The sequence below is a fragment of the Salvelinus alpinus genome, chromosome 13 (genome assembly GCF_045679555.1).
Source record: "Salvelinus alpinus chromosome 13, SLU_Salpinus.1, whole genome shotgun sequence".
NCBI classification, from domain to species: domain Eukaryota; kingdom Metazoa; phylum Chordata; class Actinopteri; order Salmoniformes; family Salmonidae; genus Salvelinus; species Salvelinus alpinus.
The window spans coordinates 11,541,368-11,567,644 of NC_092098.1; the positions used below are offsets into that span (position 1 = coordinate 11,541,368).

General features: G+C 43.7%; 1 protein-coding gene across 6 annotated transcripts in view; it reads left to right on the forward strand.

Annotated features, from left to right (window-relative positions):
• Nucleotides 1–25,600, forward strand: part of LOC139537066 (kelch-like protein 13) — an 86,500-nt gene extending 60,900 nt beyond the window's left edge. For 5 of the 6 annotated variants that reach the window (XM_071337922.1, XM_071337926.1, XM_071337923.1 and 2 more), the window contains 4 exons: nucleotides 4,745–4,941; nucleotides 5,594–6,389; nucleotides 17,556–17,669; nucleotides 24,539–25,163. In XM_071337922.1, the coding sequence (XP_071194023.1) occupies nucleotides 4,745–4,941; nucleotides 5,594–6,389; nucleotides 17,556–17,669; nucleotides 24,539–25,026 (1,595 nt within the window). In that variant the 3' untranslated portion in view covers nucleotides 25,027–25,163. Of the gene's footprint in view, nucleotides 1–4,744; nucleotides 4,942–5,593; nucleotides 6,390–17,555; nucleotides 17,670–24,538 lie in introns of all 6 variants that reach the window. The other variant, XM_071337925.1, reaches the window with a different exon arrangement.
• The last annotated feature ends 677 nt before the right edge of the window (nucleotides 25,601–26,277 follow it).

The following is a 26,277-nucleotide window of genomic DNA, read 5'->3' on the forward strand; positions in this document are numbered from 1 at the left end:
GAGAGAATGCCAAGCGTGTGCAAAGCTGTTTGACACTTTTTTTGGTTACTACATGATTCCATATGTGTTATTTTATAGTTTTGATGTCTTCTCTATTATTCTACAATGTAGAAAATAGTAATGATAAAGAAAAACCCTTGTATGAGTAGGTGTTCTAAAACTTTTGACCGGCAGTGTAGTTTGTATGCATGTTTTGGGATTTAGCTGAGATTATTCTTTACAGAGTAAAGTATATTTGTCCAGGCCTCAATTGTTCCTTCACTAGCACCATTAATTCTCGCTGTCGGTAATTCTGTTAGAGCTGGCGAATTGCGAGAGAGTTAGGTGATTGCCATCTAAGAGCCAAGATCTTTTTTGCGGTAGTGCTGCCTGCCAGCAGTAGTTATCTCTGATTGATTGAGATATTCTAGGAGCGATCATCGTTAAGTAACATAAGATGCAAAGCATTGAATATTTACATTAATTAATTTTGTTACTTTGTCCCAGAAGCATTTAACTGAAGGGCACTCCCACATGATATGAAGGAATGTGCCTACCTGATTTAAGGGACACAGTGAACAGTTGAGAGTTGGGGCCAATTTCATCGTAAAGTGTTTCCTTGGTGTTATAAAGTCTGTGAACAAACTTAAAATGTACAAGTTGATGGTTCGTTTTACGGGAAGCCAAGGTCAATTATTTTCCATTTTCTGTTCCAGTTAAATGGATTTTCAGATTCAATTAGGTCTTTGGATCATACTTTTTTATGGCTAGCCCAGAATGAGCTTTCCAAAAGTTGTTTATGTAATTTAGAGATCAGTCCTTTCGGGAACCCAGATAATGTATTTATAAATTCTATCATTGGATGGTTCGGTAGTTGAGTTTCCCAAGGGACTCCATAGCCAGCATAGCTGACTTAAATGGTAAATATAGAAAAAAAAGGAGTTGCTTGTAATGTGTCTTTCAAATCCTATAATGTTCTCAAACCATTACTGTCCATGATATCTGCAAAGGTACTGATTCTCCCTTTGGACCATTGGGGGTATGCAAAAGGCTGCCCTCCAGATCGCAAGGCATTATTGTGAAATATTGGGCATGCCATTTTGATTCCTAGTTACATTGTTTTTCAATTTTACCCCAAATAGAAATTAGGTGAGCAATAATAGGACTGCATTGTTTAAGGGATATATCAGTGAAGACCACCCTTTTCCAGGGCAGTAGGAGACACCATATTTAAGATGGGTAATAATGGACGGAAGTTATCCAAGAATAGACGTTTTTTAACAAAACTGCTTTGGTCCGTGTGGACCAATTTTGGTAAGTAAGTCTCGAAACGACAGCATTTTGGAAAACAGTTTAATATGTGTTTATCCAAGATAAGGAGCGAGAGTGATAACACTGGGTGGCATCCTTACCTTTTTTAATAAAAGGGAAATCTAGTGCTGTATTCACATCTCTCCCAAATTAACCTTTGTGAACGGCTGTGTTAATCCTTTCGCGCAATAGTGGACCTAATTGGCTCCAAAAATGTAAATAGACCAGGTGATTTGCCTTTATTCATGCTACCCAATGCCCTTTTGAGTTCATTTAGAGAGATTTGGGCTCCCAGGGAGGTTGCTTCCTCTGTTGAGAAAAGAGGATTCTTAATTATTTTAGAAAGGGCTTAGTCTGGCATGGTGTGGATTTACAATCAGAGGTGTACAGCTCTTTATAGAAGCGGGAGAATCTTTGATTACTTTGGGTTCTGATTGTAATTTCCCTGTTTCATATTCAATAGTCACTATGTCAGCTAATTGAACATTGCTGCATATCTTGATGGCCAATAAACAACTGGGACAATTACTATGGAAGTTATGGTTGAGTCTAATTTGATGGATGGAAAACTCTGCTCTCTGCTCTCTCTGTCTTGACTCTGGAAAGAGTAATAGCTACCTGGTCTGAGAACGCAGTTAACATTTCCAATTCAGATATCTTCTTTAATTGTGATTTATTCAACTCAGATGCACTTTTTTTAAATTTTTAAAAATATATATATATATATAAACTTACTAGGCAAGTCAGTTAAGAACAAATTCTCATTTACAATGATGGCCTACAACGGCCAAACCCTAACCTGGACGACGCTGTGCCGATTGTGCACCGTCCTATGGGACTCCCAATCATGGACAGTTGTGATACAGCCTGGAATAGAACCAGGGTCTGTAGTGACACCTTTAGCACTGAGATGCAGTGCCTTAGACCACTGCGCCACTCGGGAGCACAAATGCAGTTGCATTATTTTCAATAAAACCTTTGGTGGCATCCTATAAAATCCGGGGGTCATCAACATTTTTATTGACCGTTATGAATGAATTTATTTCAATTTCAAATTGATCACAGAATGTAGGATATTGTAGTAATGAAACATTAAAACACCATGTTGTTGCTCTTTTAGGAAATTCTGACATTTGAAGTGGTCAGACAAACTCATGTCGAATTTCTATTTTCTTGATTAAAGAAAATAGAGGTGTAGATAATAGTAGGAAATCGATTTGTGAAATGATATATCCCTGTTTAAGTAGAAAGTGTACTCTTTAGGATTATGTGCTCGCCAGGCATCAATGAGGATATAATCAGAGAGTATATGTTGGAGAGCCATGGTTGCGTGTGGATTGTAGTTGGTCTTATTCGTTTTGTCCTACATGTCCAAAACTGTTACAATTAGGTGAAATCAAATGTTTTTTTGACCAAGTTGCACTTCTCAAAAGGCACCGAATTGGTGCAACGACCCAGATGTGTTAAGAGGGAAGTGAGGTCACTGTTTAAGCCGGTAATAATATTCTGCTGCAGATGCTGAGCAAAGGCTTTTCACTGCGACCCACAGCCCTCTCTGGTTAAATTATACAACAGTCTCCAGGCTTTGGTGAATACATATCCTTTACATGCAGCCATAATGGTAGGTATGTGAAAGCTCAGTGGAATGGTGTCTGTTCCTTCTGTTATGGAATGCTATTACGTTTTTATCTGACTGGTGCCTTCATCTTAAAGACGTAAACAATTCACCGATACACATCGTTCACCGATTGAAATGTTTAAGACACGACTGCATCGGTCCGCGGACCCCAAACGGATCCAAATGTAGCATGCAACGGTCAGAAAATGTATTCAAACGTTACGAATTTCCGATCCACATTTTATTTCTACTCATATTGCTTTCTTTCTACCTTCTGAAAATACCTCCTCTATTTTGACAACTGATGCATCCTCTTCTTTAGTGTCAAAATAAGTATATCTGTTTTGACAGTCACTGATTCACAAGTAATTTTGCATGCCGAACAACCCTAGGGAATATCAGTAGCCTAGTCAAATTGCGCACTGTGCCCAGCTTGGCGCGTTGTTCCTGATTTTGCACATCTGCGCGACACCGTCAGCATGCTAAAATGGCTTGCATGATACTGGGCTTTTAAAGTTGATGTAATTTGTTAGGTTATTGTTATCTACGGTGCCTTCAAAAAGTATTAAAACCTTGACTTATTACACATTTTGTTGTGTTATAGCCTGAATTCAAAAATAATTAAATTGACACAATACCCCATAATGACAGTGAAAACATGTTTTTAGAAATGTCTGCATATGTATTGAAAATGAAACGGACATAATCAATTTACATAAGTATTCACACCCTTGAGTTCAATACATGCTAGAATCACCTTTGGCAGTGATTGTACCTGTAAGTCTCTAAGAGCTTTCCACACCTGGATTGTTTAACATTGATTGTTTTCAAAATTCTTCAAGCTGTCAAATTGGTTCTTAATCATGGCTAGACAACAATTTTCAGGTCTTGCCACAGATTTTCAAGTAGATTAAAGTCGAAATGGTGACTTGGCCACTCAGGAACATTCAGTCTTTTTGGTAAGCAACTCCAGTGTAGATTCGACCTTGTGTTTTAGGTTACTGTCCTGTTGAAAGGTGAATTCTCCCAGTGTCTGCTCAACTGATGCAGCTTACAGAGATAATTGTATGTGTGGGGTACAGAGATGAGGTAGTCATTCAAAAATCATGTTAAACACTATTATTGCACACAGAGTCCATGAAACTTATTGTGACTTGTTAAGCACATTTCTACTCCTGAGCTCATTTAGGCTTGCCATAACAAAGGGGTTGAATACTTACTGACTCAAAACATTTCAGCTTACATTTTTTTATTAATTTGTAAACATTTCGAAAAACAATTCCACTTTGACATTATGGGGTATAGTGACTAAACATCTAAATTTAATAAAGTTTAAATTCAGGCTGTAACACAACAAAATGTGGAAAAAGTCAAGGGGTGTGAGTGCTTTCTGAAGGCACTGTATGCACTGTTAAAAATTGTGCTTTACTTAAAAGTAAGCTACGGGAGACAACTGTCATTTGAGTTGTAGGCACCCCACATGATAGCGGTAGTGGGGTGGTAGATGCCTAGCCTCCCTTACGGCTCAGATCAGGTGCCTACATAGTATACACCATAGACATGCATAATTTAAACACACACACACAGAAGTGAGCTCAGACACATCGAGCTCAGAGAGGCCCAGCTCATGACCTCGAATTTAGAATGGGAAAATGAATGTGCTTATGCAACCAATCGAATCGCACCTAATAATTTCTCAACTATAACGTATCGTTCCTGTATCGTATCGGAGCCCATGTATCTAGATACGTATCAAATCATCTTGAAAGGGATAGATAGATGCACATCCCTACTTTATGTCATATGTTTAGTATTTTCTCTCCCCTCATCACGCAGGTGGAATGAAGGAACAGGATTTAATGTGCATCAAACTTCATGGTGTCAACCGAATAGGCCTGAAGAAGATCATAGACTTCATCTACACGGCCAAGCTGTCTCTCAACATGGAGAACCTGCAGGACACACTGGAGGCAGCCAGCTTCCTCCAGATCCTCCCCGTGCTCGACTTCTGCAAGGTCTTTCTCATATCTGGGGTAAGGAGCCTAACACAGCTCATACAGCCTGCTCAGCCCCCCCAGAACTAGCCAAGGGGATTATACACAGCAGTTTAAGATGCCTCCGACTACTGTACTCAACTGCTTACTATAATGTCTACATTTGGACTTGCACTGGGATAAAAACACTGGGGCCATACTCGTGAACTTTTGCTTAGACCTAAAGGTTTATTATACCTGGTCTAAAATGGCGTGTACACCTAAAAAAGGTTTTAGATGCATTTTTATAATCCGCTACTTTGTCACATTTGCCCTATTTTGCTTGTGGGGACCTGCAGTGGAGCTTTTTCTCCTTTAAAAAAAACCTTACCCCGAATGGGATTCGTGAGGTCTGTGGCAATTTCCCAGCCCTACTATCACTCTGGAGGCCAAGTTGACCAGTTTAACAAATGTGATTGGATGGTGGCTCTTGCCGTGTAAGGTCTCTGATAGGTTGATTCTGTTCCCAGATAGAATTATGTGCTCCGCTGGTAGTCCTCAGTATCAAGGCTAATTGTGCCAGGTTGGCCTTTGAGAAAAGCTAGCTGCTAGCCATTTTAGACCACAGGTAAAAACCACGGGTCTAAGCAAAAGTTTGTGTGTGATTACGAGTGGTTGCTTCTCACTGCTTTCCCTTTCTCCTTGGCTGCAGGTGTCCCTGGATAATTGTGTGGAGGTGGGGCGCATCGCTAACGCATATAACCTCACTGAGGTAGACAAATACGTCAACAACTTCATCCTCAAGAACTTCCCCTCGTTGCTGGGCACGGGGGAGTTTGTCAAGCTGCCCTTTGAGCGGCTGGCCTTCGTTCTGTCCAGTAACAGTCTGAAGCACTGCAGCGAGCTGGACCTGTTCAAGGCTGCATGCCGCTGGCTCCGCTATGAGGACGGACGCATGGACCACGCCCCCAAGCTTATGAAGAACATCCGCTTCCCCCTCATGAACCCCCAGGAACTCATCAACCACGTGCAGACTGTGGACTTTATGCGCACCGACAACACATGCGTCAACCTCCTCTTGGAGGCCAGTAACTACCAGATGATGCCCTACATGCAGCCAGTCATGCAGTCAGAGAGGACGGCCATCCGCTCAGACAGCGGCCACCTGGTCACCCTGGGCGGCGTCCTGCGCCAGCAGCTGGTGGTCAGTAAGGAGCTGCGTCTGTTTGACGAGAAGGCCCACGAGTGGAAGGCGCTGGCGCCCATGGACGCCCCGCGCTACCAGCACGGCATCGCCGTCATCGGAAACTTCCTCTACGTGGTGGGAGGCCAGAGCAACTACGACACCAAAGGCAAGACGGCGGTGGACACGGTGTTCCGGTACGATCCGCGCTACAATAAGTGGATGCAGGTGGCGTGCCTTAACGAGAAACGCACCTTCTTCCACCTCAGCGCTCTCAAAGGACACCTCTACGCCGTAGGCGGCCGCAACGCTGCGGGAGAGCTGGGTGAGTTTAAATAATTACGCATAGCTTATTACTCTGCTTTTAGTCCTGCTCTAATGCTGCAACATACACTACATGGCTAAAAGTATGTGGACACCTGCTCGTCGAACATATCATTCCAAAATCATGGGCATTAATATGGAAGTGGTCCCCTCTTCGCTGCTGTAACAGCCTCCACTATTCTGGGAAGGCTTTCCACTTTATGTTGGAACATTGCTGCTAGGACTTGCTCCCATTCAGCCACAAGAGCATTAGTGAGGTTGGGCATTGATGTTGGGCGATTAGGCCTGGCTCACAGTCGGGGTTCCAATTCATCCCAAAGGTGTTTGAGGGAGTTGAGGTCAAGGCTTTGTGCAGACCAGTCAAGTTCTTCCTCACCGATCTCGACAAACCATTTCTGTATGGACCTTGCTTTGTGCACGCTGGGCATTGTCATGCTGAAACAGGAAAAAGTATTTCCCAAACTGTTGCCACAAAGTTGGAAGCACAGAATCATTTAGAATGTCATTGTATGCTGTAGCGTTAAGATTTCCCATCGCTGGAATGAAGGGGCCTAGCCCGAACAATGAAAAACAGCCCCATACAATTATTCCTCCTCCACCAAACTTTACAGTTGGCACTATGCATTCGGGGAGGTTGTGTTCTCCTGACCAGTGGCGGATTTAGGTATAGGCGACATGGGCAGCTGCCTAGGGCGGCAGCTTGCTGGGGGCGGCACGGGGCGCCTGCACAAAAAAATAGGAATGGTGACATTTGCGCGATCGGTTTTCTATCGCTTATTTGTACGTCACGTCAATGATATCATGTCACCGTGTGGGACTGTGGGTCAATTAACCTGTCGGAGTGGGCGCCCTGATTCTAGTTTGTGAGCTAGGTAGGCTACTGTCTGGGAAGGTCTCCCACTCAGAAGTACGAGATGGGGAGGGAGGCGGGGGTAGGTTGACCTCAGGTCTCCCCACTGGAAGCCCGAGGTAGGGTAGAGTTGGGGGAATATATCAAATACCGCACCTCTAACTTTGTACAGTACTAATGCAATTAGTAAAATCAGTCACTCAACGAAATGCTACCAAATAAACCACAGTTCATTCGTAATACGTAATATAATATATAGTTTTTTAAAATATTTTTTCTGGTTTGTGCGAAATCGTTAAGAATAATATAAAACCAGTCTGCACACCACCAAGGTGAATTGGTTTAGTCTTGACTCTTGGTTGACAGTGTTGGGGGATGAGTAATGCCAAATTCTCGAGTCTTATTTTTGTATATAAACTCAGCAAAAAAAGAAACGTCCTCTCACTGTCAACTGCGTTTATTTTCAGCAAACTTAACATTTGTATGTACATAACAAGATTCAACAACTGAGACATAAACTGAACAAGACATGTGACTAACAGAAGTGGAATAATTTGTCCCTGAACAAAGGGTGGGTCAAAATCAAAAGTTTGTCAGTATCTGGTGTGGCCACCAGCTGCATTAAGTACTGCAGTGCATATCCCCTTCGTGGACTGCACCAGATTTGCCAGTTCTTGCTGTGAGATGTTACCCCACTCTTCCACCAAGGCACCTGCAAGTTCCCGGACATTTCTGGGGGGAATGGCCCTAGCACTCACCCTCTGATCCCACAGGTCCCAGATGTGCTCAATGGGATTGAGATCCAGGCTCTTCGCTGGCCATGGCAGAACACTGACATTCCTGATTGCAGGAAATCACGCACAGAACGAGCTGTATGGCTGGTGGGTCATGTCAGGATGAGCCTGCAAGAAGGGTACCACATGAGGGAGGAGGATGTCTTCCCTGTAAAGCACAGCGTTGAGATTGCCTGCAATGACAACAAGCTCAGTCCGATGATGCTGTGACACACCGCCACAGACCATGACGGACCCTCCACCTCCAAATCGATCCCGCTCCAGAGTACAGGCCTCGGGGTAACGCTCATTCCTTCAATAAACGCGAATCCGACCATCACCCCTGGTGAGACAAAACCGCACCTCGTCAGTGAAGAGCACTTTTTTCCAGTCCTGTCTGGTCCAGCGACGGTGGGTTTGTGCCCATAGGCGACGTTGTTGCCGGTGATGTCTAGAGAGGACCTGCCTTACAACAGGCATACAAGCCCCTCAGTCCAGCCTCTCTCAGCCTATTGCGGACAGTCTGAGCACTGATGGAGGGATTGTGCATTCCTGGTGTAACTCGGGCAGTTGTTGTTGCCATCCTGTACCTGTCCCGCAGGTGTGATGTTCGGATGTACCGATCCTGTGCAGGTGTTGTTACATGTGGTCTGCCACTGCAAGGACGATCAGCTGTCCGTTCTGTCTCCCTGTAGCGCTGTCTTAGGTGTCTCACAGTACGGACATTGCAGTTTATTGCCCTGGCCACATCTGCCTCCTTGCAGCATGCCAAAGGCACATTCACACAGATGAGCAGGGACCCTGGGCATCTTTCTTTTGGTGTTTTTCAGAGTCAGTAGAAAGGCCTCTTTAGTGTCCTAAGTTTTCATAACTGTAACCTTAATTGCCTACCGTCTGTAAGCTGTTAGTGTCTTAAGGACCGTTCCACGGGTGCATGTTCATTAATTGTTTATGGTTCATGGGAAACAGTGTTTAAACCCTTTACAATGAAGATCTGTGAAGTTATTTGGATTTTTACGAATTATCTTTGAAAGACAGGGTCCTGAAAAAGGTATGTTTCCTTTTTGCTGAGTTTATTTTTATATTTAAATAGTTTTTTGTGTTATGATTATTTATTTGTGTTGTTCCAAATGTCTGAATAAAAATTACAGTTAGTGCAGAATAGTGCTTTTTTGGGGGGGGGGGGGGGTCGGTTGCTGAAGGAGGGGTTCGCACAGGGAGCCACACAAGCTAGAACCGCCACTGCTCCTGGCATCCACCAAACCCAGATTCGTCCGTCGGACTACCAGATAGTGAAGCGTAATTCATCACTACAGAGAAGGCGTTTCCACTGCTCCAGAGTCCAATGGCGGCGAGCTTTACACCACTCCAGCCAACACTTGGCATAACGCATTGTGATCTTAGGCTTGTGTGCGGCTGCTCAGCCATGGAAACCCATTTCATGAAGCTCCAAGTAATAGTTATTGTGCTGACGTTGCTTCCAGAGGCAGTTTGGAACTCGATAGTGAGGTTGCAACCGAGGACAGACGATTTTTACACATTACGCGCTTTAGCACTTCGCGGTCCCGTTCTGTGAGCTTATGTGGTCTACCTGAGCCATTGTTGCTCCTAGATGTTTCCACTTCACAATAACAGCACTTACAGTTGACTGGGGCAGCTCTAGCAGGGCAGGAATTTGACAAACTGACTTGTTGGAAAGGTGGCATCCTATGACGGTGCCACGTTGAAAGTCACTGAGCTCTTCAGTAAGCCCATTCTACTGCCATTTTTGTCGATGGAGATTGCATGGCTGTGTGCTCGATTTTATACACCTGTCAGCAACGGTTGTGGCTGAAATAGCCAACTCCACTAATTTGAAGGCATGTCCAAATACTTTTGTATAAGTATCTGGGTATATTCGGAAAGGACATTTCATAGTAAATGGTCAAAGGCAAGCACAAGGTGCACACTGTAACAATGTAGCGTTGTATCAGCATAGATGCCAACCAATTCACAGTAAAATGGTGTAGCACAGGTGCACATGTGGCATGGCTGTGTGATTATGATTATAGCCCTGGACCAGAGTGTAGTATGAGATGAGGGAGGACCAGCAGAAGCAACAACAGGAAGAGGAGAGGAGAAAGGGGAGGTGGTCAGAGCCAGGGAGATGGCCAAGTGGAATAAGTAAGTAGCATTCCAGAACACTGAGCTGATGTCAGTGCCCAGCCCAGCACCGAGTCAGCACCTAATTGCAGAGTGCAGACCACAGAGTGGTGCCACCCTCTAATTGTAGAGCCCATGGGACAGGCTGGCCAGGTCATGCGATCCGCTCTTCTCCTCTGGGCTCTGGTCTGTAATTACCACAGTGGGCGTGGCTTCTCATGGTCATGGCCCTACTAGTTCACTCTGAACGGGTAGAATGGATATTCACTCAACTCACCCATGGTGCATTTCCTTGAGGATTTACACCAGTGCTTTACCAAAAATCTTCAGAGTTTAGTGTTTCCACCTCCACGGCCTGGCTCCTGGGACTCACTGTGTCATAGCCTCAGTGGACCTGCTCTGACTGAGCAGTCAGGTAGAACCGGACCGATTTATCGGTTAACCTACTTTTCGGGTTGCACTTACATAACAATGACTAACTGTGAACACGGGTTTACGTCTTCGATGGTTAACATCTCACAAAGCAACAGTTTTGATTATGCAGAGGTTGTTGATTATGCTCTTCACAAGTCCTCAGTGTCTACCTATGAAACACCCATTTCCCAGGGGTGTATACTAGTGAAAAGCAGCACCAGTCTCCTGTGCTGGTCACTGCCTGTTATCCTCGGGAAGCCAGTCTGGCACTCAGACATTCTATCAATTGTTTCAGACGCAGCACAGATTTCAGCCTTTTGTACATCCTTATGATGTAACCATGCGGAGGAGAGGTTAGGTTCTGCGACAGGTTCTGTCATCTTATTTGAAAGGATTTAATGAACATGAAAGGCTCCCCTCGGTCAGGGCTGTGACACACACACAAACAGATGTGTTAAACCTAAGTTATGATGGATGACATGGTTATATTTGCAGGTTTACAGGCCAACCATCCTGTTTATACCTCTATGGCCACTCTCCATAACGGTCCATGTGGAAGCTTGTCATATTAATCCAATCTACTAGGACAGCCAGAGTACAAACAATGGAGGAACAATGACAGCACTGCTATCTCTGTTTCAATAATGTAGGAAGCTCTTGTAAATATAGCAGCATGCAACCAAAGCTCTTGAGCACTCATTTGCATTTATACCTTAAAGCACCAAACACTCTGGAGACGAGTGCAAATGTACTTGGTAGCGAGACAGACCTATTATTTAATTTATTAGGTTTGGATATTTTTCAGAATGCATTCTTGCAAATCATCAGTTATTGTTTAGTGGGGGATAGAGAAAGAATAGCAGACTAATTAATGTTGTTCTAATGAATCAGTAATGCCTGCTGCTGCTATTTTAGTCTCCCAGTAAAATTCCTTAAAATATATTTGTTCTTCTTAGAATGATTTGGACTGTTAATAAGGCCTAGGTTGCCTCCCCTTTGACAAGTTCTCACATCAAATATCTGTGAGGTGAGAATGATGAAACGTGATGTAGGTCTAATGTGAACGCTATGGCCCTACGTTGTTGATGCTTTGAATTGGAGTACATCCATTTGGTTCACTGGGACTTCTATGTCAGAGCTGTAGCCAGAGCTCTTTCTATTTGGTTCTGGATTAGACCCAAAGTAAGCCCATATTGAGTCTCAGCCAGGAATTAGTCTATTTGTGCCAACATGGTGCTGATTTGACTCTTGGGATCTGTTTACTCTCACATTCGGCACACAAAGCAAATCAGTAAGGAGAGTGGAGGGTCCAGGAAGATCCTCTTGACTATGATATAATCAGAGCATTAGGAGATCACCTATGGAGACCTGTGTTTGTCTTAGACCTGGGGCCCTCACAAACAATGGGCCATTTGCCACAGGCAGGAACACACACACTCACTAACTGGGTCAACCGATCAATACTGCGAGGTCAGGGTTATTGCATCTTGTGACCAGGAAATAGGAGGATTGAGTGTTTGACCTCATCGCCTGGACAGCCCAGTTTCTCCTTTAGGCTACATGATGATATCCTACTTCTAACTGACATATGGAGACTCCTCTACCAGTCTGCCTGTGTGCCAGCCAGCTTGAGATATCAGCTTTGCACTCTGTCTGGAAACTTGATTGGACAAATCTTTTTCTGACCTAACAAATCACTGCATAATTGAGTGGCCAGACGGTGTAGAGTGAACATCCCAGTCTGGCCCTCAGGCTAACCTACACCACCACTGAATAATTATAAGTGGCTTTTGCCCCCAGTGTCAAGTGCTGAGGCGGTGGGCCCTAATAGGAAGTTTGCTGTGTGCCGCTCACCCTGCACTATCAGCTCAAACATAAATATATCACTGTCATGTCTACTTCTGATAAGGTGCTCAGTAATACAATCAAAACAGTCAACCATCCCAGAAAAGTGTTCAAAATAGCCTGACTGATCTCTGAAACTCACTTAGATAATATTGTTGATGATATAGTGGTAGCAATGCATAGTTATAACATCTACAGAAAAGACAGAAATGCCAATGGGGGTGGTGTTGCGATCTATATTCAGAGCCACATTCCTGTGATGCTTAGAGAGGATCTCTTGTACGTCAAATACTGTTGAAGTAATATGGCTATAGGTTAATATGCCTCACCTAAAGCCCATTCTTGTAGGAAGCTGCTATAGACCACCGAGTGCTAACAGTCAGTATCTCGATAATATGTGTGAAATACTTGATAATGTATGTGATATCAACTGAGAGGTATATTTTCTGGGTGACCTAAATATTGACTGGCTTTCATCAAGCTGCACTCATGAAAAAGCTTCAAACTGTAACCAGTTCCTGCAACCTGGTTTAGGTTATCAGTCAATCTACCAGGGAATTTACAAACAGCACAGGAATGAAATCATCCACATGTACTGAGCACATCTTTACTAACGCTGCTGAAATCTGCTGTAAAGTGATATCCAAATCCATCGGATGTAAATCAAATCAAATTTTATTGGTCACATACACCTTGTTAACATCTGCTAATGCGAGTGTTGCGAAATGCTTGTGCTTCTAGTTCCGACAATGCAGTAATATCTAAAAAGTAATCTAACAAATTCACAACAGCTACCTTATACACACATGTAAAGGGATGAATAAGAATATGTACATATAAATATATGGATGAGCGATGGCCGTATATACATATGAGATGAGTAATGTAGGATATGTAAATATTATTAAAGTGGTGTTATTTAAAGTGACTAGTGATACCTTTATTTAGTCAATTTATTAACGTGGCTAGAGATTTGAGTCTATGTTGGCAGCAGCCTCTCTATGTTAGTGATGACTGTTTAACAGTCTGATGGCCTTGAGATAGAAGCTGTTTTTCAGTCTCTCGGTCCCAGCTTTGATGCACCTGTACTGACCTTGCCTTCTGGATGATAGTGGGGTGAACAGGCAGTGGCTCGGGTGGTGGTTGTCCTTGATGATCTTTTTGGCCTTCCTGTGACATCGGGTGTTGTAGGTGTCCTGGAGGGCAGGTAGTTTGCCCCCGGTGATGCGTTGTGTGGAACGCACTACCCTCTAGAGAGCCTTGCGGTTGAGGGAGTACAGGCAGTAATACAGCCCGACAGGATGCTCTCGATTGTGCGTCTGTAAAAGTTTGTGAGTGTTTTAGGTGACAAGCCAAATTTCTTCAGCCTCCTGAGGTTGAAGAGGCGCTGTTGCGCCTTCTTCACCACACTGTCTGTGTGGGTGGACCATTTCAGTTTGTCAGTGATGTGTACGCCGAGGAACTTAACTTTCCACCTTCTCCACTACTGTCCCGTCGATGTGGATGAGGGGGTGCTCCCTCTGCTGTTTCCTGAAGTCCACTATCATCTCCTGTGTTTTGTTGACATTGAGTGAGAGGTTATTTTCCTGACACCACACTCCGAGGGCCCTCACCTCCTCCCTGTAAGCCGTCTCGTCATTGTTGGTAATCAAGCCTACCACTGCAGTGTCGTCTGCAAACTTGATGATTGAATTGGAAGTGTGCATGGCCACGCAGTCGTGGGTGAACAGGGAGTACAGGAGAGGGCTGAGAACGCACCCTTGTGGGGCCCCAGTGTTGAGGATCAGCGGGGCGGAGATGTTGTTTCCTACCTTCACCACCTGGGGTGGCCCGTCAGAAAGTCCAGGACCCAGTTGCACAGAGCGGGGTCGAGACCCAAGGTCTCGAGCTTAATGACGAGTTTGGAGGGTACTATTGTGTTAAATGCTGAGCTATAGTCAATAAACAGCATTCTTACATAGGTATTCCTCTTGTCCAGATGGGATTGTGCAGTGTGATGGTGATTGCATCGTCAGTGGACCTATTAGGGCGGTAAGCAAATTGGAGTGGGTCTAGGGTATCAGGTGGTGTGAAGGTGATATGATCCTTGACTAGTCTCTCAAAGCACTTCATGATGACAAGTGAGTGCAACGGGGCGATAGTCATTTAGTTCAGTTACCTTAGCTTTCTTGGAAACAGGAACAATGGTGGCCATCTTGAAGCATGTAGGGACAGCAGTCTGGGATAGGGATTGATTGAATATGTCCGTAAACACACCAGCCAGCTGGTCTGCTCATTCTCTGAGGACGCGGCTAGGGATGCCGTCTAGGCCGGCAGCCTTGCGAGGGTTAACATGTTTAAATGTTTTACTCATGTTGGCCACGGAGAAGGATATTTGATGGTCTGTGGTGTGTAATGAGGAACAACCAGACAATGCACTTGACAAGTTTATGAAATAGCTTATTCCAGTTACTAATAAGGATGCACCCATTAAGAAAATGACTGTAAAAACTGTTGAATTCCTGTAGATTGATGGGGAATTGAAAAATGTTATGGTCGAGAGGGATGAGGCAAAAGGTATGGCAAATACGTCTGGCTGCATAACCGATTGGCAAACCTACTGCCAATTGAGAAATCATGTGACTAAACAGAACAAAAGGAAGAATGAAACAAAGATACATTATATAAAGAATGATAGTAAAAAATCTTTAGAGCACCTTAAATAAAATTTTGGGCAAAAAGGCAAACTCAGCTCCATCGTTCATTAATGGCTCATTCATCACAAAACCCACTGATATTACCAACTACTTTAATGATTTTGTTCATTGGCAAGATTAGCAAACTTAGTCATGACATGCCAGCAAGAGACCTACACATCCAAGTATAACTGACCAAATTCTGAAACAAAAGCATTGTAATTTTGAATTCCGTCAAAATAGTTCAACAATGACAAGCCACCTGGGTCTGACAACTTGGATGGAAAATGACTGAGGATGGTAGCGGACTATATTGCCACTCCTATTTGCCATCTCTTCAATCTAATCTTACAAAAAAAGTGTGTCCTCAAGCCTGGAGAGAAGCAAAAGTCACTACGCTACCCAAGAATAGTAAAACACCCTTTACTGGCTCAAATAGCCGACCAATCAGCCTGTTACCAACCATTAGTAAACTTTGGGGGAAATTGTGTTTGACCAGATACAATGCTATTTTACAGTAAATAAATTAACAACAAACTTTCAGCATGCTTATAGAGAAGGGCATTAAACATGCACAATACTTACACAAATGACTGATGATTGGCTGGGAGAAATTGATTTTAAAAAGATTGTGGGAGGTGTTTTGTTAGACTTCAGTGCGGATTTTGACATTATCGATTTATAGTATGCTGCTTGAAAAACGTAGATGTTATGGCTTTACACCCCCTGCTATGTTGTGGATTACCTGTCTAACAGAACAGAGGGTATTCTTTAATGGTAGTCTCTCCAACAGAATCAGGAATTCCCCTGGGTAGCTATCTAGGCACCTTAGTTTTTTCAATCTTTACTAATGACCTGGCTCTGAGGAAAGCCTGTGTGTCTATGTATGCGGATGACTCAACACTATACACATCAGCTACTTCACCGAGTGAAATTACCGCAACACTTAACAAAGAGCTGCAGTCAGTTTCAGAATGGGTGGCAAGAAATGTTAGTTCTAAATATTTCAAAAACTAAAACCATTTGGGACAAATCATTCACTAAACCCTAAACCTCAACTAAATCTTGTAATGAATAATGTGGAAATTGAGCAAGTTGAGGAGACTAAACTGTTTGGAGTAACCTTGGATTGTAAACTGTTATGGTCAAAGCATATTGATGTATCAGTAGCTAAGATGGGGAGAGGTCTGTCCATAATAAAGCGCTGCTCTGCCTTAACAACAATATCAACAAGGCACGTCCTGCAGGCTCTAGTTTTGTCGCACCTAGACTACTGCCCAGACGTGTGGTCAGGTGCCACAAAGATGGACTTGGGGAAATTACAACTGGCCCAGACCACGACTGGCCCTTAAATGTTTACGAAGAGCTAACATTAATCATATGCATGCCAATCTCTCATGGCTCATGAGAGATTGGCTTCAACACTATTTGTTTTTGTAAGTATTGACGTTGAATGCCCGAGCTGTCTGTTTAAACTACTAGCACACAGCTCGAACACCCATGTATACCCCACAAGACATGCCACCAGAGGTCTCTTCACAGTCCAGAATAGACTATGGGATGTGCACAGTACTACACAGAGCCATGGCTACATGGAACTCTATTACCCATAAAGTAGCTCACGCAAGCATTAAAATCAAATTTTAAAAAATATATATATAGATACACTACATGGCTAAAAGTATGTGGACACCTGCTCGTCGAACATCTCATTCCAAAATCATGGGCATTAATATGGAGTTGGTCCTCCCCTTTGCTGCCATAACAGCTTCCACTCTTCTGGGAAGGCTTTCCACTAGATGTTGGAACATTGCTGCGGGTAGTTGCTTCCATTCAGCCACAAGAGCATTAGTGAAAATTGCATTCCAGGTGACTACCCCATGAAGCTGGTTGAGAGAATGCCAAGAGTGTGCAAAGCTGTCATCAAGGCAAAGGGTGGCTACTTTGAAGAATCTCAAATATAAAATATATTTTGATTTGTTTAACAATTTTTGGTTACTACATGATTCCATATGTGTTATTTCATAGTTTTCTACAATGTAGAAAATAGTAAAAATAAAGAAAAACCCCTTGAATGAGTAGGTGTGTCCAAATGTTTGAATATTGTGTGTTACTGCCTTAGTTTTTGTATGTTACTACTAGTTCTTGCTGGATTCCTGGAAGAGCTAATGGGGATCCATAATACAAAAATATTGGTACAGTATAGGCCTTAATTGTGTAATGGGGAGTGAATATGCCCCCATCCTCTCTAGTCTGTGTGTAGACTAGAGTTACTGCAGTGAACACTGAAGGGCTTGGGAGTGGTGGTTGGTGGGGGGATCTCTATTTACGTCTCTAGTTCAGCAGCTCCCACACTGAGACCCTCCAAGGCCTCATTTGCAGCTGTTTGTTTTCCTTAGTTCTCTCTTGACCTACTTTCTCCTCTAATACTCAGTTTTTTTTCTCCTATCTCTTTCTCCCCCATGCAGCCACGGTGGAGTGCTACAACCCGAGGACAAACGAGTGGACGTACGTCGCCAAAATGAACGAGCCACATTACGGCCACGCAGGGACGGTGTACGGCGGTTACATGTATATTTCAGGTACGTATGTGGCTCCAAATCAAGTTACTAATGCCAGTGGGTAGTTTAGTCCTATTAGATCCAGGGCTTGGAGGGAGGCTCTTTTCCCATTTGACTGTACTTATATTTTAGAGCCACTGACTGTACCAGATGGCAGTGCTCTCTTTGAGAGAGTGACTGGTGTCCTACAAGATAGATGTGTGGGTTTTCTGTGGGTGACTAAAGCCTCACATGTTTGACAGTCACGCTTCCTAATCGTTTCAGTCCCACATTAGCCATAAGATGGAGCAGAGAGTGGGCCATCCATCCGTTGCCAAACAGCGGGCTGTGATGTCAGTAAAGCATCCTTCATTACAAGGTCATACAGTGGAATCCTGCAGACCCTGCTCCTTCTCACCCCTCCCTCCCACATCACATCACTGGGGTCCAGTTCTCTGTGCTATTTCGGGGGTTATTGTAAAGATGGTTGGAAGTAGTGATTGTGTGGTAGACTTGGGTGCGACTAATCTCCTGTCTCTCTGTAGGAGTCAGCCCAGTGCTTGTTCACTTCATAGGATTGAAAACAAATCCTGCCTTATGGAGATGAGCCCCAGTTTCCCAATGTGTGACTAATACAAAGTGATGCTGTACAGAGAGAAAGAGAGGGAGGGAGTGAGAGGAAAAGAGGGAGGGGTTGATGACTGTGCAGGAGGTGCAGCTCCATAGAGCTCCAACACACAGGTGAGATTATGTTAATCTCCCCTGGCCTCTGGGCACCGTGTTAATAAGCATAACCCAGACACCTCATAGCCTACTACCAACATCGTAACCCTCCTTCACCCAGTGGCACCTCACCTGCTCTGATCCAGCCTCAGACTCCAGTAGAGGAATAACATGGGCCTGGTGGCTCTAGCTTTGGCATGTATTTCTGTATTTATTTTATGTATTTCTGTCAATGGTTGGCATGTTGCTTATAGTCAGACTGGCACTTCTGGGTTCCTTTACTGAGAATATCTCAAGCGGGATAACGGTCCTGGTGTGTTTGAACTATTATCACACCAAAAAGTCAACTTCTCTCCTTGTGACGGAGCATCTCTTAGTGTCATCCTGAGTGGAATGAGGCTGCGTCACTGTACATGCACCTCTCTAAAATGGCAAGAGTCTGCCTGGAGGCACTGGGCAATGGTTAGGCTTAGATACAGTGCATTCGGAAATTATTCAGACCCCTTGACTTTTTCCACATTTTGTTATGTTACAGCCTTGTTCTATAATTGATTAAATCGTTTTTTTCCTCATAAAATCTACGCTCAATACCACATAATGTTTACCTTCGCAACAATCTGATGTCCTGAGCGCTCTGGAGCAGATTTTCATCAAGGATCTCCCTGTACTTTGCTCTGTTCATCTTTCCCTCATTCCTGACTAGTCTCCCAGTCCCTGCTGCTGAAAAACATCCCCACAGCATGATGCTGCCACCACCATGCTTCACTGTAGGGATGGTGCCAGGATTCCTCCAGATGTGACGCTTGGCATTGAGGCTAAAGACATCTTGGTTTCATCAGACCAGAGAATGGTCAGAGTCCTTTAGGTGCCTTTTGACAAACTCCAGGCGGGCTGTCGTGCCTTTTACTGAGGAGTGGCTTCTGTGTGGCCACTACCACAAAGGTCTGATTGGTGGAGTGCTGCAGAGATGGTTGTCCTTCTGGAAGGTTCTTCCATCTCCACAGAGGAACTATGGAGCTCTGTCAGAGTGACCATCCGGTTCTTGGTCACCTCCCTGACCAAGGCCCTTCTCCCCCGATTGCTCAGTTTGGCCGGGCAGCCAGCTCTAGGAAGAGTCTTGGTGGTTCCAAACTTCTTCAATTTAAGAATTATGGAGGCTACTGTGTTCTTGGGGGCCTTCAATGCTGCAAAAAAAATGTTGGTACCCTTCCTCAGATCTGTTCCTCGACACAATCCTGTGTCTGAGCTCTACGGACAATTCCTTCGACCTCATGGCTTGGTTTTTGCTCTGACATGCACTGTCAACTCTGGGACCTTATAGAGACAGGTGTGTGCCTTTCCAAATCATGTCCAATCTATTGAATTTACCACGGGGGACTCCAATTAAGTTGTAGAAACCTCTCACGGATGATCAATGGAAACAGGATGCACCTGAGCTCAATTTCGAGTCTCATAGCAAAGGGTCTGAATACTTATGTAAATTGGGTATTTCTGTTTTTGATTTAATACATTTGCTAACATTTCTAAAAACCTGTTTTCGCTTTGTCATTATTGTGTGTAGATTGATGAGGATTTTTATTTATTTAATCCATTTTAGAATAAGGCTGTAACGTAACAAAATGTGGAAAAGGGGAAGGTCTCTGAATACTTCCCGAATGTAGTGTGTCTCCACCATTCCAGATAGAGGTCTGTACTGTAGAGCTTATTAATTAAACAAGCTCCCCTCAAGCACCGGGGCAAGCTGCATTCCTACAAGGAAACTGGACACCTGCCGAGATTAGCTTTCCTGACAGCCCACATGTTTACAAACTCTCACTAGTGATGGAAGTCAGGTGGAGCGGAGACATCATCAGCCAGCGTGTCTCTGTTGGGGATCGGCCCTCCTGCTCCACCCCATGTCTCAGGGGTCACGACCTCACTGTGCAAGATGGCCCACGTGGGGGTGCAGGCCGTGTCTTGCTGTCATTCCAGATCAGGTGCTGGGCGGTGGCTGTGCTGCCGTGTTGTCTGAAGGCATCCTGTCAGGTGAATGGAGCTGACACATTGAGTCAAGCCACAGGCCATCACAGCTCTGCTCCAACTCCCAGGGTGGGGCTCAGACACTCAGCCAGCACGGCTTCACACTACCACTACTGTCACACAACCATGTTGACTGAACGCAAGTGTCTCATGGTCAAGCAACAACAAATGCGCTCCTTGATTGACGGGGCGGAGCTATGTCTGTGTGAAAAGTGGCATGGAGAGAGGGCGAGAGCCTAGAGAGGGATGACTCAAGTAGCGGTGTAAACTCTAAAAATGGACGTTACACATGGCATATCACATTGAACAAATCAAACAATAAATACCCTTATATGGTATACCGCCCAGCCCTACTGTACCGGCATGTTCAAAGTAGGGCTGGGTGTTATACCGTATTTTACGATATACCGGTATTGATGCGCGGACTGGTTTGGGTTTTTTGCTTTACCTTCCATAATGGTATTTGAATGTTTGGTTTGTTAGATGTGATTTGCCGTGTGTAATGTCCATTGTTCTAGTTTACTTAGATACTTGAGTCATCTCTCTCTGCTCTGTCTCTCTTCATGCTGCTTTCCACACAGACCTAGCCCCGCCCGTTACTCAAGGAGCGCTTTTTTTTGTTCCTCGACCACAAGACAACTTGTGTTCAGTCTGCATGGTCAATGCAGCACGTGCAACAATGTTGATGACACCGATGCAGTTTTCACTTTGCTTCTTAATATAAATCAACTAGCGTTCTATAATTACACTATTAGTTTGTGTTTCTTACATCTGCAAACAGCTAGTTTGTCTTACCATGTTGGGCCTAAATCTTGTTTTCAATGACGGCCTAGGAACAGTGGGTTAACTGCGTTGTTCAGGGGCAGAACGACAGATTTTTACCTTGTCAGCTCGGGGATTCGATCTTGCAACCTTTCAGTTACTAGTCTAATGCTCTAAACACTAGGCTACCTGCCGCCCCTATTTTCATGTCAAACGCTATATTCAAAGTGCCCACTATTATATTCTAACTATAGAATTAGAATAATCATTCTATTTCCAAGTGTTTCACTCTAAATCGCAAGTCTAATTGCAATTGCAACATTTGGTTAAAAATAAGACCTAGATTGTTTACCCATATCGTGCAGCCCTACGTGGAAATGATCTCAAACGAGTGCAAGAAATGCAGACATTTATGAAAAGGCTGAAAATTATTTTGTGTTGAATTTGAACAGTATAAAACAATCAGAATGGAGAAAGACCCATTGAAATCACTTAGAATGTATGTGTTGCCACCCTAGGGTCTCACTACTCATAAAGCACATGTCCAACTTTTTATTATCCAAAACATAAAATACCATCCAGTTTAAAAAAAAATATCATGATAAGATATTTGGACCATATCACCCAGCCCTAGTTCAAAGACCAGGGCTAGATCTTCCGGGGAATGACATTAAAGCTCACATCTGGTCATCCTTTCTATTATCATTTTTGGAACTTGCTGACCCCTTGGTTTTGTCTAGCTCCTCTGTGTTCCCCTGCCTCGGTTGTTTGGGTCTCATTTGTGCCAGCACTGTGCTTCCTCTAAACAGGTCATACATTTTTACGACGAGTCAAAGCCCCGGCACAATTTTATCTCCACAAATTGATCGATAAATGTGCCAGTGTATGGCAATAATAGTGAGATATTATCTAGCGGGCCAGGCAGCGCCACCAATGAGCTCAGGTGCCTTTAAGTGTCTCTGAAAGGACAACCATTTACTGTCTTCAAGGTACAAAAAAATATATTTTAAAGTCTCAAAATGCTTTCAATTGTCTTTTGACAGCTCTTTTGTCTTTGTTCTAAATGAAAGCTACTATCGTTAAACTGAGATCATAAGAGTAACTTAAATAACGGCAGTAATTCATTGTAATGATACATGTTTAATTATAACAAAGACAATTACATTGATGGAAGCTACAATCTATCTGCAATATTAAAGCTGATCTACACCCTAAAAAAGAAAGAAAAGAAACTGAACATTGTGTCTCTCTGAGATTGTCTTTTGGCAAATGTATAGATGGGTTAGCTGACAATGTCACCAACGATGCGCACTCTTCAATGGGGCAGAAGTCCGTTAGTTGTTGTGATTCTGGCTGGCCAGATAGCTACCAATAATGACAAGAAACTCCCACGTGGGGAAACAAACATAGGTGACTCGTTTCAGCTAGTTTCATCTTGTTATTGATACCATGTCTTGTTCTGAGGTGTTTGGACTGATTTCATGTCAATGCTAATATGGCAACAACAAAAAAATGCTAGCTAGCTAACCAAGAACTGTAATGATGTATTTGAAAGAGATGTTTTCATTGTACACATTTATGATTTCAACAAACATTGGAGACGAAATATAGTTTACATGTTAACAATCAAAGCCAACCCTGTCTGTTTTGCCCCATAGTTGCGCACGTGTCGGTTTTGTGGCTATACAACCAACCCGTCTATGAAAACAAAATCTACCCTCTCTCCACATTTGCTGTACAAAGTACTTAAGTAAAAAATACTTGAAAGTACTACTTAAGTACAGATACCCCAAAAAACGACGTAACTTTTTTCACTACATTCCTAAAGGAAATTATGTACTTTTTACTCCGTATATTTTCCCTGACACCCAAAAGCACTCGTTACAATTTGAATGCTTAGCTAGGAAAATGGTCTAATTCCCACACTTATCAAGAGAACATCCCTGGTCATTCCTACTGCCTCTGATCTGGCGGACTCACTAAACACATGCTTCATTTGTAAATTAAGTCTGAGTGTTGGAGCGTGCCCCTGGCTATCCATAAATAAATAAATATAAATAAAAAGAAAGTGGTGCCGTCTGGTTTTCTTAATATGCGGAATTTGAAATGATTTATACTTTGATACTTAAGTATATTTTAGCAATAGAATTTACTTTTGATACTTAAGTATATTTAAAACCAAATACTTTTAGACTTTTACTCAAGTAATTTTTACTGGGTGACTTTACTTGAGTCATTTTCTATTAAGGCATCGTTACTTTTACTCAAGTACGACAATTGGGTACTTTTTCCACCACTGCAAATATGTGTCTGCAGTAGACATATCCTTCAGCCATTTTAAGCCCTGAAGGTTGCTGGCCAGAGACATCAGTTACTCTAAGATGCTACTAACCTCGGGCAGTCAGATGCAGCTCAACAAGAAAATAACCACACCCCATATCAAGCTGCTATTCTATCAGTGGGTTTGATATCTTGTCTCAGAGATTATTTTAGTGACACACACATACTTTAATAAAGATAATGGATCTAACTTTGTCTCTGTGTTTATTCTATTGGTCGAGGAGGAAGAGGTTGATGTTATAGACTTCTGATTAGTCTGGGCCATTGATTTAAAAATAGCCCGCTGTAGATTAATGAGGTAGGGAGGCAGAACGAAAAATAAAGAAATGGGTAAAGAGAGCGAGCGGGATCATTGGGCAGCAGCAGAAGCAGTGGAGGGATTCGGGCGCCATTTGGCATGTACTTCAGATCCTCGCTGCGCTGCGTACACTCCCAGCCACTCTGCACAGCACAGGGAGGTGTGGGCTGCCTGGCTCCCACCCAGATGCATGCTGGGATTGTGTTCCTCTTTATTTTGAGCCTTCCCTGTGGACATGTCCTGTTTTTTTTTCTCCCCACTTTTCCTCAGCTTTGTGTGTCCTGTCTATTCCTCTTTTTCCACCACTACAGTACCTATGTGTGTACACATGCACTGCAATAGTGTTTTGAATTTGTTACAAATAATAGCATCTATCTTTTATTGCAAGTATGTGGCTGAGAAAATGTGTGCAGTGAATGTTAGTGGTGCTAAGCATGGGGATCATTGTGTGTGTGTTGCTGGGCAGAGCAGGCTGATGTTTCTGAGGAGGGGTTGGGGGGAGTGAACTGGGGGTTCAGGATTACAACATGCTCTGCGTGGCCAGTCGCAGTGCTGTGGTCTGGTCATGTGACTGTCAGGACAGAACAGGGCCTGGTCAAGGCCGACCCAACACCCCCATGCTACCCAACGTGGCAGGGCTGAATGTAGGTCGAGGTTGAGTTACCATCAGGTACAGTACCTTTGGATCAGTCCGTTAAATGCTTTTGATTAGACCCCAGGGCTATTTTCAACCTTATTTAACATGGTCCTGTTTTCTTCTGTGTTGCAGGGGGAATCACTCACGACACGTTTCAGAAAGAGCTGATGTGCTTTGACCCAGATGCAGACAAATGGACTCAGAAAGCGCCCATGACCACGGTGCGTGGCCTGCATTGTATGTGCACGGTGGGCGACCGCCTCTACGTCATCGGAGGGAATCACTTCCGGGGCACCAGCGACTACGATGATGTGCTCAGCTGCGAGTACTACTCCCCGGCCCTGGACCTGTGGACGCCCATTGCCGCCATGCTGCGGGGCCAGAGCGACGTGGGCGTGGCCGTGTTCGAGAACAAGATCTACGTGGTGGGTGGCTACTCGTGGAACAACCGCTGCATGGTGGAGATAGTGCAGAAGTACGACCCGGAGAAGGACGAGTGGCACAAAGTGTTTGACCTGCCTGAGTCGCTGGGCGGGATCCGAGCCTGCACACTGACCGTGTTTCCCCCAGAGGACTTGATGGGCTCTCCCTCCAGAGAGTCACCCCTCTCAGCACCTTGAAGAATGGGGGTGGGGGGGGAGTCCACCCCGCTCCGCTCACACCCCCACAACCCCCCACACTCCATAGACATTGTTTGCACTTTTGGACTACATCTGTACTGCATCCCGATACACCCCTTCCTCCCCCAAAGCTGTGCAGAACCCCCCCCCCCCCCTAGTGATGAAATCCACATACCGATATGGTTTGGCAACCTAATTAAATGTTAATGTTGCATATTCGGTATATTTTGGCAGGAAATACCTTGACTTGAAGAGTGACTTTGCAATTCAACTTTTCTACCTGATGTCTTTGGAGTTTTACTATGTCCTGTTTCTTTAGACGTGTTACCGGGTAAAAACCATGCTGTTGATGACCATACTGACGCTCTTAGTCTGTGCCAGGTTAGGGGCAGTTGACCCCCCCAGAGGGGCAAAATAGGGGCAGCTGAGCTCCACACAGATATGGTTTTAAACTCGGGGGTCGGCCCTTCACCCCCTCTCTTCTTTCAGTTTCAGTTCTTTCCTGCTATTGCTATGAAACCGTTAACAAAATTGTGTTTTCTAAATTTAATAAACAAGATTTTGGAAAAAAGAATAGTCTCTCCAAAGTATCTTGCTATTTACTTGTTCACATGGTTGATGCATTCTCTTCATATCAAGCTTAATGTCAACTGACGTGAGGTATAAATATCTGTTTTAGAACCTCCTGCAAAGTGTCTTTTCCACATGAAAAAAAACCTTAGTTTATTTCTCTCTATTTTACTGGTTGAAAGTAATCTCTCACATCATGCATTATGCTGCTTTAGTAGCAGCTGTAACCTCAGACCTCCCTCCCCTCAGCTATTGTTGTCCTCAGAATGAACCATTTTTCCTCTGATTTAAATAGAAAAAGCTTTTATTGTTCTCTAGAGGCATGCGATGAACAGTAGGTGTACACACAAAGTTAAAACGTAGTGTCCTGCTGTCTCAATTAGAGGTCGACCGTATATGATTTTTCAACGCCGATAACGATTATTGGAGGACCAAAAAAGCCGATGCCGATTAATTGGCCAATTTTTTTTGTTTTTTTTGTATTAATGACAATTACAACAATACTGAATGAACACATCAATAAAATCAATTTAGCCTCAAATAAATAAGGACACATGTTCAATTTGGTTTAAATAAGGCAAAAACAAAGTGTTGGAGAAGAAAGTAAAAGTGCAATATGTGCCATGTAAGAAAGCTAATATTTAAGTTCCTTGCTCAGAACATGAGAACATATGAAAGCTG